Here is a 13,218-nt window from a genome sequence, read left to right on the forward strand (position 1 = left end):
ACTTTTACATGGTATTAGCATCTAACACTGTATGCTTACATTGTTAACTCTCCCAAATATTTGATTATTTGTATGCTAGCATGATAAAGAAAATTGTTTTGGCACAACACCTGCAAATGATTCTTCCAGACTATACAGAGGTGCTGTTAAGTCCATGCTGATTACAGAGGTGCTGACATTTCTGGTAAATAGATCATAAGATGTTTTACATTATCCTTGACTAAGACATCTGAACTGCTCAATCATATGAACATTCAGTTTTGTTTGCAGAGCAAAGTCACAAACTAGGATACCTTGCTTAAAGTCAAAGATTTTTGCAGCTATTGCAATTTCACATTAAAAACCAAGATTGCTACAAATTAGATGCCCAATCTTATACACCATCTTTAACCTTTTTTTTCCTATATTGAGTTTGTTATCTTATATCTTCCAGAACTTGTGTTTGCTACCATATCACTTAACTTGTGGTTTTGAGCCTCTTTCATCTAGGTTTAGATGTGTTGATTTATGGTTTCTTTTGGAAGAAGTTAAGTTGATTTACTTTAAATAGATGCAACTTGTACAATTTGTGCAGAAGCATACAAACAATTATGGTCTGTTGTGACCTTTGGTTTTGTACCTCTATTTTACTTGTGGAGCTTGGGCACACTGGACTGCATTTTCAACCTCCATGTGAGGTTAAATGAACTAGCTCGCACGGTTAGCCATGCTATTTAGCACGGTTGTCTTCTATTCTGCATCTCTTTAAGCTGTCATATGCCTGCTAGCATTTGACCTTTCTTGTATTACCTACTGAACATGTGAGTTATGATATGCATAGATTACAGATGTTGTTAGTCTGCTTCCATAAGCTGATAAGCATGTGGGGGGCTAGACGGCTAGTGGAAGGCAAGATGAAGGCCCTGTTGCATCAGAGCATGACCAAGTGTGCTCCTGTTGAATTGAGTATTGCTTTACCTGCCACATAGATGATCTTGATTCTTCTAGTAGACTAGTAGCATCCAAATGTAAGCTTTCTGGGCAGAAGATCCATGATTCGAATCATGTCATCGGCTTTCATTATATTTTTGCCCTTTTCTGCTCACACCTTATCTGCACAAACTGGAGTTGTGCACGATAGTTTAAGCCTGAAACGGTTGATACAATAGTAGTTCTGGTCAATGTGGGTCATACATCTTGTGTCATGAGGTAGCTCCTTTCTGACCGCTTGCAAGTCCGCAAGCTCAACCCCATTGCTGGTCTCAAGAAAACTATTGAGGCTGCAACACGCATTCCCTTGTCCTGTAATGAATCGGCCCTTGTGGTGACCAACACACCGGGTCAGAGTTGTCCTTGCTTGCATTCTTTATCTCGTGCTGCTGGCTGGTGCTGCCATGACTTTGTGAAACGAAACAGTTGCTTCCTGGTCTGCAGGTAATAAGGCTGCAGCTGTGAGAAGAGGCAGAGGCTCTGACTTGTTTAACGCAGCAGGAGCAGCAGCAACTATTCCAGTGACAGCCAAGACGGCAGGCACGGCTGAAGACAAGCTCTGCTGCGCAAAGCTTGCCGCAGGAAGCATCTAATAAATCATAAGGCGATGGTCATATGAAACAAATATCTTTGCCGTATTGGAGAGGGTCATGACTTTGTGTCGAAATGTCAGGCACCTTTCATTTTTTCCTTGGTTCATTCGCAGCTTGCGTCTATTTCGAGAGGTTACAGTTACATGTCAATTGGTCACCAAGAAGGCAAGAACCTTCCCTTCCAAGCGTGATATCTTCGTGCACGCCATTTGACCCTGGGAACTCCAGATTGAGTGAGAATCCGGACGAGGAAGGGCACCTGATGATCTATCCATGCCGAATTCGGAATCCGCTCGAGACAAGGGAGATCCGCATCTGGCAATCCTCTCGAGTTCTGAACAGTACGCGGCGGTACGGGAAGGAAGAGCATACGTTGTCGCAGGTGACGTGCATTTCTGGCTGATTTCGGGTCGAATTGTCGAAAGATCATAGCAGTTAGCAGTGCAGCTTTCTCTCTCGCCGAACTCGCATTTCTGGCTGGTTACGGGCGACAATCGCTGCTCGGCGTGCTGGATTTGGCAGCAGGGATTCCCGGCTCGCGCTCGCCAAGGACTTTCTTGCCCGCAACCGCAAAGGCCAGCCAGTTTTGCTCGCTCGCGTGCGCTCCGAGCACGCCACGGACCTTCCACGCGATCTGATGCATCCCTGCTGACTTCTTCTCAGTTTTTTCCTTCTTTCTCTTCGGGCGACCTGGGTGGAGCTGTTTGAATCCAAGCAGATCGTGACATCGTGTCGCGCGTACCATGTGTTGTGACGTTCGAGGAAACAAAGGCGCGGCCGGACGGCGGACTGACGGGAGCCCGATCGAACAGGAAAAACAAGTGCTGATGCCACGCCGCCGCGGCCCTTAAACAAGTGGCCGGCCTCAACGGCGTGCTTGGTCATCGGCGTTCGGTCCATCAATCAACTTGTTAAACACACCCAAGCTTTTGTTTATTACTACTACAAAAATTGATCCTAGTAGCTTGCAAGGATAAGGACTCGGACACTGGTCAACCGGGTCCAAATCTATGTCGTGACACTCGTCGCCACGAGGAAGAAGGGCGAGGGGGACAAAGAGACAAGAGCCTAGGCCATGCCCACCTTCTAGTTCTAGCACAGGAGAAGCTACCAAATGCCCCGGCAGTCGGCTACTCGATCGATAGAATACTACTCATTGCGGTCGTGATTAGTGAACGGATTAGTGAAGGGCCTATCCTCTGCTAATCATCATCATGTGAGGAGTCAAAGGGGTTAAGAAAGAAGAGGTGGACAGGGAGAAAGAAATTAGGCTGAAACGGCCGTGAACGGCAATTATTTACTCATCTAATTTATGAGAACAGGGGCATGGCTATTAATGGGGGGCTAAATCCCCCTGAATTCTCCATCGCGAAGCATTTCCCTTCCCGTTGGCTTCTCGTGCTCGTCTTCTCTGAACTCTAGTATTGGCAGCGGTCCGCCAGTGGAAACGGCAGGAGACGATCGAGGGGAGGGAGCCCAAGCGAGCCACGCATTCATCGCTGCTCATCATTGCAGCAGCCGCACGTACTAGCTCGCTGCTGCTACTAGTATTTAACCGCCGTACGGGCTCACTTCCCCGATCCTCTTCTTCGCTCGTCTGCTGCATTTCGCTTCCGGCCGCCGCGCTGCCTGCCTGCCTGCCTGCCTGCCTGAACATGTAAGTAACATGGGCGCCAATGGATCTCCTGTGGTTTCAGTGTTCTGCCTTCCTCTCTTGTTCGCTGAAGGCGGTGCTGCAGGTCGATGCTAGAGGAAATTCAGACAGTGGCACAGGGCATGAACTTTTGCTTGCTTGCTTTCTTCTTGTTCTTGTTGCTGCTGTTCTTCTTGATCTCGTGCCTCTTTTGGGCGTGGGGTTTTCTGCTTGGCTGCTAAAAGCTGGGGATGGTGTGTGTTGCTTCCTTGAATTGTTTCATCGGTCTTCCAGGCTCTCTTGCTACCGGATTTACCACGTCTCTGTGACTTGTGAGGAGCCAGATCGAGCACCAAGAGATCAAAGCTTGAATCTTGATCTTCGTCTTGTTCTTGCCCTCTCAGCCTGGATTCCTTGTCTGATCATACCCCCGGCCGCCATGTTTTCAGGCAGTGAGGACCTGCGTGTTGGTGGCAATCAGGGTTCGATCGATCAGACACAATGTGGAACTGCTCGGCGCCGCACCCATTCTTGCTGCCGTACGGCGACGACTACGGTACGTTCTGCCGTCCTACCATCTCTCGCGTTTCCCCTGAATGAATGTAGTGATCGTGGTTTTTCTTCAATGCAGCCAGATGTGAAAGCTCAAGTTCACCGGCAGGAGCTGTGGGCCTAGACAGGATGTGAGTTCTTCCATGCATGTTCAATTGACATTTTCATCGACATTTTCATGCACTAGCTTCATTCGAGAAGTGGTGTTCGTCGACATTTTCATCGTGTCACTTTGAGTAACTGAATTTGTTGTTGCACCGAGCAGACTACCAGCGGAGTATGATTTATACCATTCTCTGAACTTGTCACCATCACTGCACGGCCTTCAGACGCCAACGCTTTTTGCTACGAACGGTTCAGGGAGCTATCTAGGTACCTTTCTGGCTTTCTCTCCTTCTGTGTGTGTTTCAACAACTTCTGATCGTGAACTAGGAATAGGCGCGAATCCGATCTACAGCGGCGAGACCCGGCCTGCGTTTTCTCAGTTCAGCTGCACACAGCCAACTGCTGCTGCTGTAATTTTCTTTTCACATCGTCCAATTCGTAACCTTAGTAGCATCATGCTTATGATTCTGAAACTTGCGTCTTGGACATGTCTGTTTCTGTCAGCACTTGGTGAGATGGGCGGCAGCGGGGGAGACGATGACCGGTGACGGCAGCCGTCTCAGAGGATCAAAAAGGCTCAAGACAACGACGGCAACAGCAACAGCACAAGATCCACACCACGGCCTGCGGTGCAATGCCAAGCCGACAAGAAATCAGTCTATGAAGGTAAGCAAGGTTGTGCTTGTTGTTTTCTATGTGAAACGCGAGCAGGATCCTCAGCGAACAGTGAACTTCGATGCCTGCCTGGTCATTAGCATTAACGTTATCTGAATGTGCTGGACTGTTCTGAATTTTTTTTCGGTTACCGCATACAGGCGCCATGTAAGAGGAGCCAGAAGCTCGGGGACAGGATCACGGCGCTTCAGCAGCTAGTCTCCCCGTACGGCAAGGTAAGCACCAGCCACCAGCAGTTCTTGCACTTGCCCATGCATGTTTATGCTGGGTTATTTCTGATCCCCGCTGCATGCCGATCTGAATGCGTTTGTGTCTCTGAAACCTGAACCTGATCTCCACGGTTGCAGACGGATACCGCGTCGGTGCTCCACGAGGCAGCTACCTGCATCAAGCACCTCCACGAGCAGATCCAGGTGAGCAGATGCTACATCGATCAACTTCTTCCTGATGAATGGTCATGCGTCACCTGGACATGACCGGTAACAGATTTGCAGCATCTATCTGCTTTCTTCACCCCTCTTCTTTTCTGCAGATTCTGACCGCCTCCTACCCTGCAATTAGCTCAGCATCGTCACAGCAGGTACCTTGTTCTGGGAATGCATGATGCAATCATGCATAAAGCGATCGACTTTGACTTAATTAGTGTTCACACGAAAGATGTTTGTAGCTGAAAGCTTGACTTCTGTGGCTGGCAGGGCACCCGCGAGGAAGAAGGCCCGACGGATCTGCGCCGGCGAGGCCTGTGCCTGGCGCCGCTGTCCCCGGACGTCGTGCAGCTCGTGGTGTCGGCCGAGGCGGCGCTCCGCCACCGCGACACGGCCGACACGGAGGATCGCTGGCGCTGGCTCGCCACTCTGTAGCCGGCTGTCCACCGTGTTCAGTTCGTACGAATATGAGACGTGACATTTGCCAGTTGGCAGTTGCTGCCTTCATCAGGCCCTTCAGTGTTACTGCGCTAGAACTTGATCTCGCTGGCAAAATAAAATATGTACCTAGTTTGATTATAAATCAGAGCTTAGACCAGATTACAATGCAATTGGAAATTGGGAATACATCGCCAACTGAACTGCCATATACTTATTGAAATCGGGTGCTTAATCTGTTCAAAAGAAAGTTTACAAATGCTTACAGGTACGACTTACGAGGTCTGTTAGTGATCTCTTTAATTGAAATTTTGATCGTGCGCCATGGTTTCTATCATGTACGCCTCGTAAGTAAATTTTTTGGGTTTTATTACTGTAGAGGGTTGAAGTAACCAAGTAGACTTTGTAACAATTTAGATGTACTTTGAACTTTATTTATATAGAATTAAATGGGAAAAAAAGTCTACATTCAATTTCATGTAAACATCAAGTCTTGTAGGTGATGCCAATGTTTATAAGTAATAATTCTTGGTGAAAAATAGAAATTATTATAGAAGAAAAAATATTTTGAGTGAAAAATAAGATGCCCCTAGTAGATATAGATAAAGGATTTCTGTGACAGTACGTGTACTTGCAATGCTAGAAATATATTTTGTTAGTGTGAAATACGTGTTTGTTAGTATAAAGCTCATGTGTGTTTTTGTGAAGTTTTTGAAAATTTAAAGTGCAAGTAAAAAGGGTATTTTATAATTACAGAAAAACCTAGGGTTGTTTTTGCAAAATGTATTTGGAGAAGGATAATTTCGAAACAAGTGAAAGGTGGTTTTGATAAACATGATTTTCTTATTTCATATCTTGTAAAAATATATATATTATTTATCCAAAAGTTTCATTTGAAATGTGTATGTTGAAGTGTGTAAAAATTTTGGGTAAAATGGTAAAAACAAGGGTGTTTGTGTAATTTTATAAAAGTGCAAGTCCTTTTATGCAAATGTTTGATTTACAAAAGTAACTTTCAAAATTTACTCAGGACTAAAGTGCAAAAGGTGCAAGTCATCATGACATGTGATAAATCTTTGCATTTAGGTCCTGAAATTTTATGAATTACACTTCTAGAACAAAAGTAATTCAAATCCGACTTTTGTTCAAAGATTCACGTGTAAAAATATAAGTTTTGAGTTTTTAAACTTGAGCCCTAAAGCAATATTGTAGAGTTTGAAAAACTCTCCAACTTTCATTTTGGGCATTTCTTCATTAGAGTTTTAAATCAACGGGAAATTTTGTTTTGCAAATAGGTCCCTGCAGTTTTCTGAAATTGCGTATAAATCCTTAGGGAAATCCATTCCTCCTCCTTCCTATTTGGTCTCCTCCTTCATTCACCGGTGACTGCATCTGTTCTTCTTTCTCTCCCTCTTCTCCTCCACCGGTTCGGCACAGGGGCGCCCTGGGGCTCTTCTCTCACAGGCGCTCGGATCCAGGAGCTTGGGGCGGCGGCCGCAGGGGTAGGCGCGAGCTGCAGCAGCTGGAGCGCTGCGCGGCTCGGGCGGCCGGCCGCGGGTGGAGCGGCGGCTCGCAGCGCGCGGGATGCGCGGCTGGCGAGCAGCCCCTGGCGGTGTCCAGCGGCTCGGGCGCGCGCAAATGGGCGCTGGCGGCCCAGGCGAGCGCGGGCGTTGGGGCGGGCCCAGGACGGCGCGGGGCGCAGCGCAGGGAGCGGCGGGCTCGGGCAGGCGACGGCGAGCGGAGGCAGGCGCGGCCCAGGAGCGCGGGGGGCTTGGCACCAGGCGCACGCGCAGCTGCAGCAGCGCTCGGGCGGATCCAGGAGCGGCCGGCGTGGGCCCCGAGCGGCGGCTCTGGTTGCGGGCGCTGGCAGCACCGGCGGCTCGGCGCGCGGCAGGCGGACGTGCGGATTGGCGATGGCTCAGGCGGCGAGCGACTTAGGCAGCAGCAAACGCAGGGCGAGCGGAGGCGCGTGAGGCGCGCGGCAGGCGTGGCTCGCGAGCATGTATGCAGGGCGACGGCTTGGGGCTGGAGCGGGCCCGAGCGGCGCGGCGGCCGGTGAGCGGAGCGCGGCGCGCAAGCGAAGCTCTGGAGCGCGGGGAGGCGTGCGCGACGGCGTGCGCAGGAGCTAGCAGCGCAGGGCGATGGCGGGCGCGCGGTGGCGTACGGGAGCTGGTGGAGCGCAACGTGGCGGCGCGTGCGGGAGCGAGCAGCACGCAGCGCGCTGGAGTGCAAGCGCTGGGCGGCCAGAGGGCAGGTAGCGCGAGCAGCGCTGGAACGCGTGTGCGAGCGCGGGAGTGGCGCGACAAGGCCGAGGCGATGCCGGTCCAGCAGATGAGGAAGAAGAGGAGCAGCAGCACGAGGTGGTCGAGGCGGAAACAGCGGCGCAGATTTGACAACAGCTGGTCCGCAAACAGCATGGCGTCCAGGGTTTCCGTTCAGGGTTTGACCACGTCGAGTGCTCAGCGTGGGGCGGCGGAGGCCACAGATAGTGATGCGGCTACGCTTTTGGCGGGGCGAGTCGGAAGGAGAAGCGACGAAACGAAGGCGGCGGTTATAGCGCGGCGATTTCGGAAGGAGCAACTGCGCGGGTGTGCCGACCGTATCTCAGCGGCACACGCGCATGGGCAGTGAAGGCTTAACCTATGAGCAGAAGAACCTGCGGAGGAGTTGGCCTAGCGAATCAATTCGGCTCCATCGTCTCGTCCCATGATCCATGACATCCAGCAACTTCTGCTCTTCGTCATCCACTGAGTCTCGTCATCGTCGAGCTTTTCTCTTCGCCAATCCTATTCACCACGAAAATTCACTTTCCGTTTGTTCTTCTCCACAACCAAGGTTTGCCCTGATTCTTTGAATCTTTCTAATGCCGGCGATTCCTTTGCCGGAATATCGTCGTTAACTTCCTGTTATCTGTTTTCCCGAACCAGAGACTTGATTGCTATGTTTTAGAAAGTTCTAGGGTGTTCTTTGTAAAATTTCCAAAGCTTTCTGTATTTCAAATCGATGAACTTCTACATTTCATAGATTTTCGTAGGAAGTTCATAAAAATGTAAAATCAGTTTTGTTTGAAATCCTAAGTCAAACTCTACAAGTTTTATGTTGTGCTCTTGAATTGAAAGTCTTGATTTGTGGTCTAGGTTAAATGTTAGGGAATGAATGCTTTGTTTGTACCTTATATTGTATGCATGTGATATAGCTGGAAGATAAATTATAGAGTGTGATATCAAGTTGATCTTATCACCCTGGTGCTCATATCCTTGCCGTCAAGACGTTATTCTTGTCTTGATTGCCGTTTCCGTAAAATTCTCTTCGTATAAAGATCTTTGTTATTTCATGTGCATCTGCTGCGTAGCTTATATATCTCTGCAGCTGCGTTTCAACATCAGTTTTTGGTTCAGCCGCTAAGCATCCGTTTCCTTAAGTTATGATATTCCTGTGTAACAGCTGTCAGTCGATACTTCTACCATCGACTAGTTAGCTGATACGATTGTTACCTTTCTAGTATCGGCTACTGCCGATACAGTTCTTTTGTTCTGTTCTACATCGACTGCATATAGTCGATGTATCGGAGATGCACACACGATCTTAGGGTTCTTGCCATCGGCCGATCCAAGCTGATTTTGGTGCTTTTCCATGTCGGTCAAACACGGCCGATCAATCCTTAGTTTCTCCATCCATATCCACACACTTCTATCAGTCGATCTATCGACTGAGAATCGACTGAGAGGTCGACTTTATACTTATCGGTTGCATACCCTTAACCACACTCCAATCGTCTATACGTCACTCCATTGTTATGCTGACGTAATCGAGCCGACACAACCACACCTAGTTACCTAGAATAACACTTAAGCACATCTCAGTTAAGACAACTGCTTTAGGAATCATCTTTCTGCCAAAGTAATCGATGTTTTCATCGATCGTCTAGAAACCCGATGCACTCATCAATCGGCTAAACCCATGTTGTTTCCATCGGCTCTGTTGTAATCTTCAACAAGTAGCCAATCCAAATTAGTTGTTCCTCCTAAAACTCTGTTTAAGTTTAGCTTCAAATCTGTTTGGTTGTTATGTGAATAGTGTGTTATATGAGTGCTGGATTGCAACTTTGCTGTGAAATAAAATAGTTTTGTGTGCACGCTTGAATGTAATGTTGCATTACATGTAGATACGACTACTTCGGCAACGGTACCTACGAGATCTCCCCGGAGTCTACGGAGGATGTTCCTGAAGACCAAATGAACGTCACCATGAGATCAACTGAAGCCCCGAACCAAAGTTCGGAAGATATTGACATTTCTGACTTCAGTCCCACCAGTAAAGGCAAGCCCCGGACATAACCCACTATTTTAATTACACTGCAATCTATATCCATTATGTATTCTATGCATTAAGTTCTTAGGAATTGCTTAAAACCCTAGTTGCATTCTCCTAGGAACCAATGTGATGGATACTAGCACTTGAGTCCGACTAGCTGCTATGCTAATAGGACCGGTAGAAGTCGGGTGATTTCCTGTCACTCGCGCGATATAGGAATTGTAATGTTTACATTCCTGTTATCACTATAAGGATGACGGACGGGAGTTTTGTGAGGTATCATGGTTGAGGTGATACCCCGTCTGTGTTGTTAAAATTGATAAGGTCGCGGTGTGTGCCGATCGGGGTTAAGCGTTTGAAAGTACTAACCACATGCCGCGAAATACGGTAAGCGGTAAGCCTAGTAACCAATCGGCCCGAGGAGTGGACATACCTCCCACCACTCGTGTTGCTTCTTCTGGTTACTTATGTTCGATTGGGGAAATACGTGTTGCAAGGGCAACCAGAAATACGGGTTTTGTAGTCGCGCTACAGACGTATGTCCTGCACTTTGGAAGTGCGTATGTTCCTGGTGGACCTGTCCACGAGTCGGAATGAAAGGCAAACGGTTGCTTCGGAACTATCGTTGGATGTTCCAAGCGTGTGAGTTAGGTTTACCTTGCAAGGTTAAATTCGATTCAGAATCGTCCGCCTCTCACGATGATTGAGACTACTTAATCCCTTTATCACACAGAGTAACAAGAGCAACTATATGATGAGTAATACTGATGGTTGAGATAAAGAGCTCTACCTTGCTTGCTTAGTTATAAATGCTTATCTAGAATGGATAATCACATAGAACTTGAAAGCTAAAAGTTGAAAATAAGGATCTACTCTTAGTTACTTTTCAGCTGAAACTAAACCCAGAGCTATTATAAGCCTTCATAAGTCTAGTTACATGGCTATATATACCATGAACGGGTAAGCCTTACTGAGTATTAGTATACTCAGCTTTACTAGTTATATGTTTTTCAGGTAAAGTCTTTGAAGACCCTGCTCTTTCCCTGTCATGGCCCTGTGCTCTTCCAGAAGATTGGTCCGTGGAATGGGATCCGTCCTTAGCCAACACTGGTGATATCGAGTGATGTCGTGCCCGGGCTTAGCATGACATCCGTCTTGTCGACGTGCTATAGATCATCGCGTATGTTTTCCGCTGCTAAAAATCTTAGCTTAAACTGTTTGTATTGTTTTCTCTAAGTTTGAAACTTTGTACTACTTTTATAAATTCTTGTAATGTAATTCTCTATTATGTAAATTGTGATGGTGATTGTATCTCTGGACTCACCTTCGTGTGAGGTAACCTTATTTGATCCTGTGTATCGGTGGTTTATCGGGACGCTACCCGACAGGTCAAGGGATTATACCGTTTGAAGCACGTCGGAGCCCTCAGGAGTGGACTCACGTACTTGAACCGGTATAATTTAGATTGGTTCTGCCACAATTTCGATCAAAAAAAATAAAAATATTTCGATCAAAAAACAAGATGCCCCAAGGGAAAAAAATTTGATCAAAAATAAAAACTATTCCTAAATAAGAAAAAAATGTTCCAGATCAATATAGATAACTAAAATATTGATATAGGATCTTATTGCTTCAAATTAATTCTAAGAAACATAATGGTCAAAGGATTTGGAAATGAATTAGTGGCCTAAGAGAAAACTTGGTTAGAAATGTAAATTGAAACATGCTTCCGTTCCGCCCACGTGGGGCTCGCTAATCCCCGCGCGCGCCAGGATGGCTTTCAGCAATCGATTTCCCCGACATCATGTTTGTTTCCTTTTTTCCTGAAACGACGCCTACCCGGCGGCAGCCCAAATACTTCCTTTGACAGGTCATCTCTCGCTCTGTTACTGCACGTTTACACCCCCGTGAGATTCCGCATGTGCTCAGGTGGTGGTGGTCCCAGCATCTCCATTTCCTTTCACCTTTTTTTTTCAAACCTACCATTATATGTAATATTTATATACATAAAATATATAAAGCAAAAAAAAGTATACACAAAATATAAAAATATTTATACAACAAACTTATGTAGCTAAAGTATGAAAACACATGTTTATATGATAAATTTGTATATATAACTTTTATGGGGAAAATTATATAATTAACATTTCTCTCAAAACTTTGTCGCAAATAAATTTTGAAGAGAAAAAGTTGTGCAAAAAGATAATTCTCAGAAAAGAAGTGATATTGATATAACTTATGCAAAAGAAGCAAAACAATTATATAAAAAGTTATTTATATCACTTATGCAAAAAGAAGCCAAAATTAATATAGAAAAGAAAAGTTATATGTACATATACATAACTTCAGTAACAAAGTTATGTATCTGTTGCAACAACTTTGTGGGAGAAAAAAAAGAAAGGAAAATAAAAAAAAGAAGCGAGCACTACGCCTGCTGCCCGTCGCTCGCCGGTGCCGCGTGGCTCGCAGCAGCTCGGCGGATGTAAAAGGACGAAGAGGAAAAAAAAAAGATAGAAAGAAGATCAGACACGTCAGGCGGGAATGTAAAAGAGAGTAAAAGCGGTTGATGACCCACGCACATGAAACGGCGGAGGCAATTCGGACTGTCGGGAAGTCGAGCGCTGGGACGCTCGCTAGCGCTCGCGTGTAAATTTGGATTTGCGATTGTGGCCACTCACATTGCGGCACATGTCTCTCCAACTGCTACATCGCAGCGCTCAATCAATGTTGTTTCGCCAGGTGCTGATCGGGCTGAAGCAACTAGTCGAACAACCAACACATAGGATTCCCGTGCCAAACTTAAAGAAAGGCATTGTATTTGTATCACCCGTTGGAGTTTAGGCCTATAAAATTTGCATCCACTTGCCCATTCCCTCCAATTGCCACACAACCAAAGTATTTTTCTCAATGTCTCTAGCCAATAGTAAGTTCATTGTGAAATAGTGGCTTTCGAAAAGAGTTTCGGAATAATGCATGATATGTAGGATGACATGTTATCTCCAAGGTAAGTGTGTTTTTTTAAGGTCGGGGTGGGGGTGGGGGGGAGGACTCCCCACCTGATTTTCATTGATGCTGGCTCTTCACGGTCTTGGGTTACAACATAATTGGGGGCAAAGTGTGAAAACCTAATCAAGACTTTCATGAGCATGAGAAAGGCTAAGGGGAGAGTAGGATTGTAATATTGTATTAATGAAATGCCTTATTTATAATTTGAACTCATCATGATCTCGTTTATGTAAATTTTGATCTTATTTGTTGAATTTATCTATGCTGTTATATGAGAGCTTATTGATATATTTGTAGGGGAAGATGAGAACCGGCAATCTCCGTACGACGTACAAAGAAGATCCACCACTGCAAGCGGATGCAGTGACTAGCATGTGGGCCTGACCGTTTTAGGGCATGTTTGAGGATCCATTAACGTCTTTCAGCACTAGCCGACTGACCCGTTAACCGGGTTCCCACACCCGAAAGCAGCACGAGTCCACGGCCCATGAGGCCGAAGACCCCA

General features: G+C 46.5%; 1 protein-coding gene across 1 annotated transcript; it reads left to right on the forward strand.

Moving 5' to 3' along the window:
* The first annotated feature begins 3,696 nt into the window (after positions 1-3,696).
* On the forward strand, positions 3,697-5,387 carry LOC112873346. Its single transcript, XM_025936322.1, has 9 exons — positions 3,697-3,751; positions 3,827-3,878; positions 4,013-4,119; positions 4,186-4,262; positions 4,357-4,518; positions 4,668-4,742; positions 4,875-4,940; positions 5,060-5,107; positions 5,223-5,387. Exons 1-9 carry the CDS (start codon positions 3,697-3,699, stop codon positions 5,385-5,387), a joined length of 807 nt encoding a protein of 268 aa, XP_025792107.1.
* Positions 5,388-13,218: the final 7,831 nt, after the last annotated feature.

The sequence above is a fragment of the Panicum hallii genome, chromosome 9, assembly GCF_002211085.1.
Source record: "Panicum hallii strain FIL2 chromosome 9, PHallii_v3.1, whole genome shotgun sequence".
In the NCBI taxonomy this organism is placed as follows: Eukaryota; Viridiplantae; Streptophyta; class Magnoliopsida; order Poales; family Poaceae; genus Panicum; species Panicum hallii.

Excerpts from the sequence above, each read along its gene's own strand:
- LOC112873346 (XM_025936322.1), top strand. The coding sequence starts at position 3,697 with ATGTGGAACTGCTCGGCGCCGCACCCATTCTTGCTGCCGTACGGCGAC. Across the intron at positions 3,879-4,012 it reads GCTGTGGGCCTAGACAGGAT|ACTACCAGCGGAGTATGATT; the intron begins GTGAGTTCTTCC and ends TGCACCGAGCAG. Across the intron at positions 5,108-5,222 it reads GCTCAGCATCGTCACAGCAG|GGCACCCGCGAGGAAGAAGG; the intron begins GTACCTTGTTCT and ends TGTGGCTGGCAG.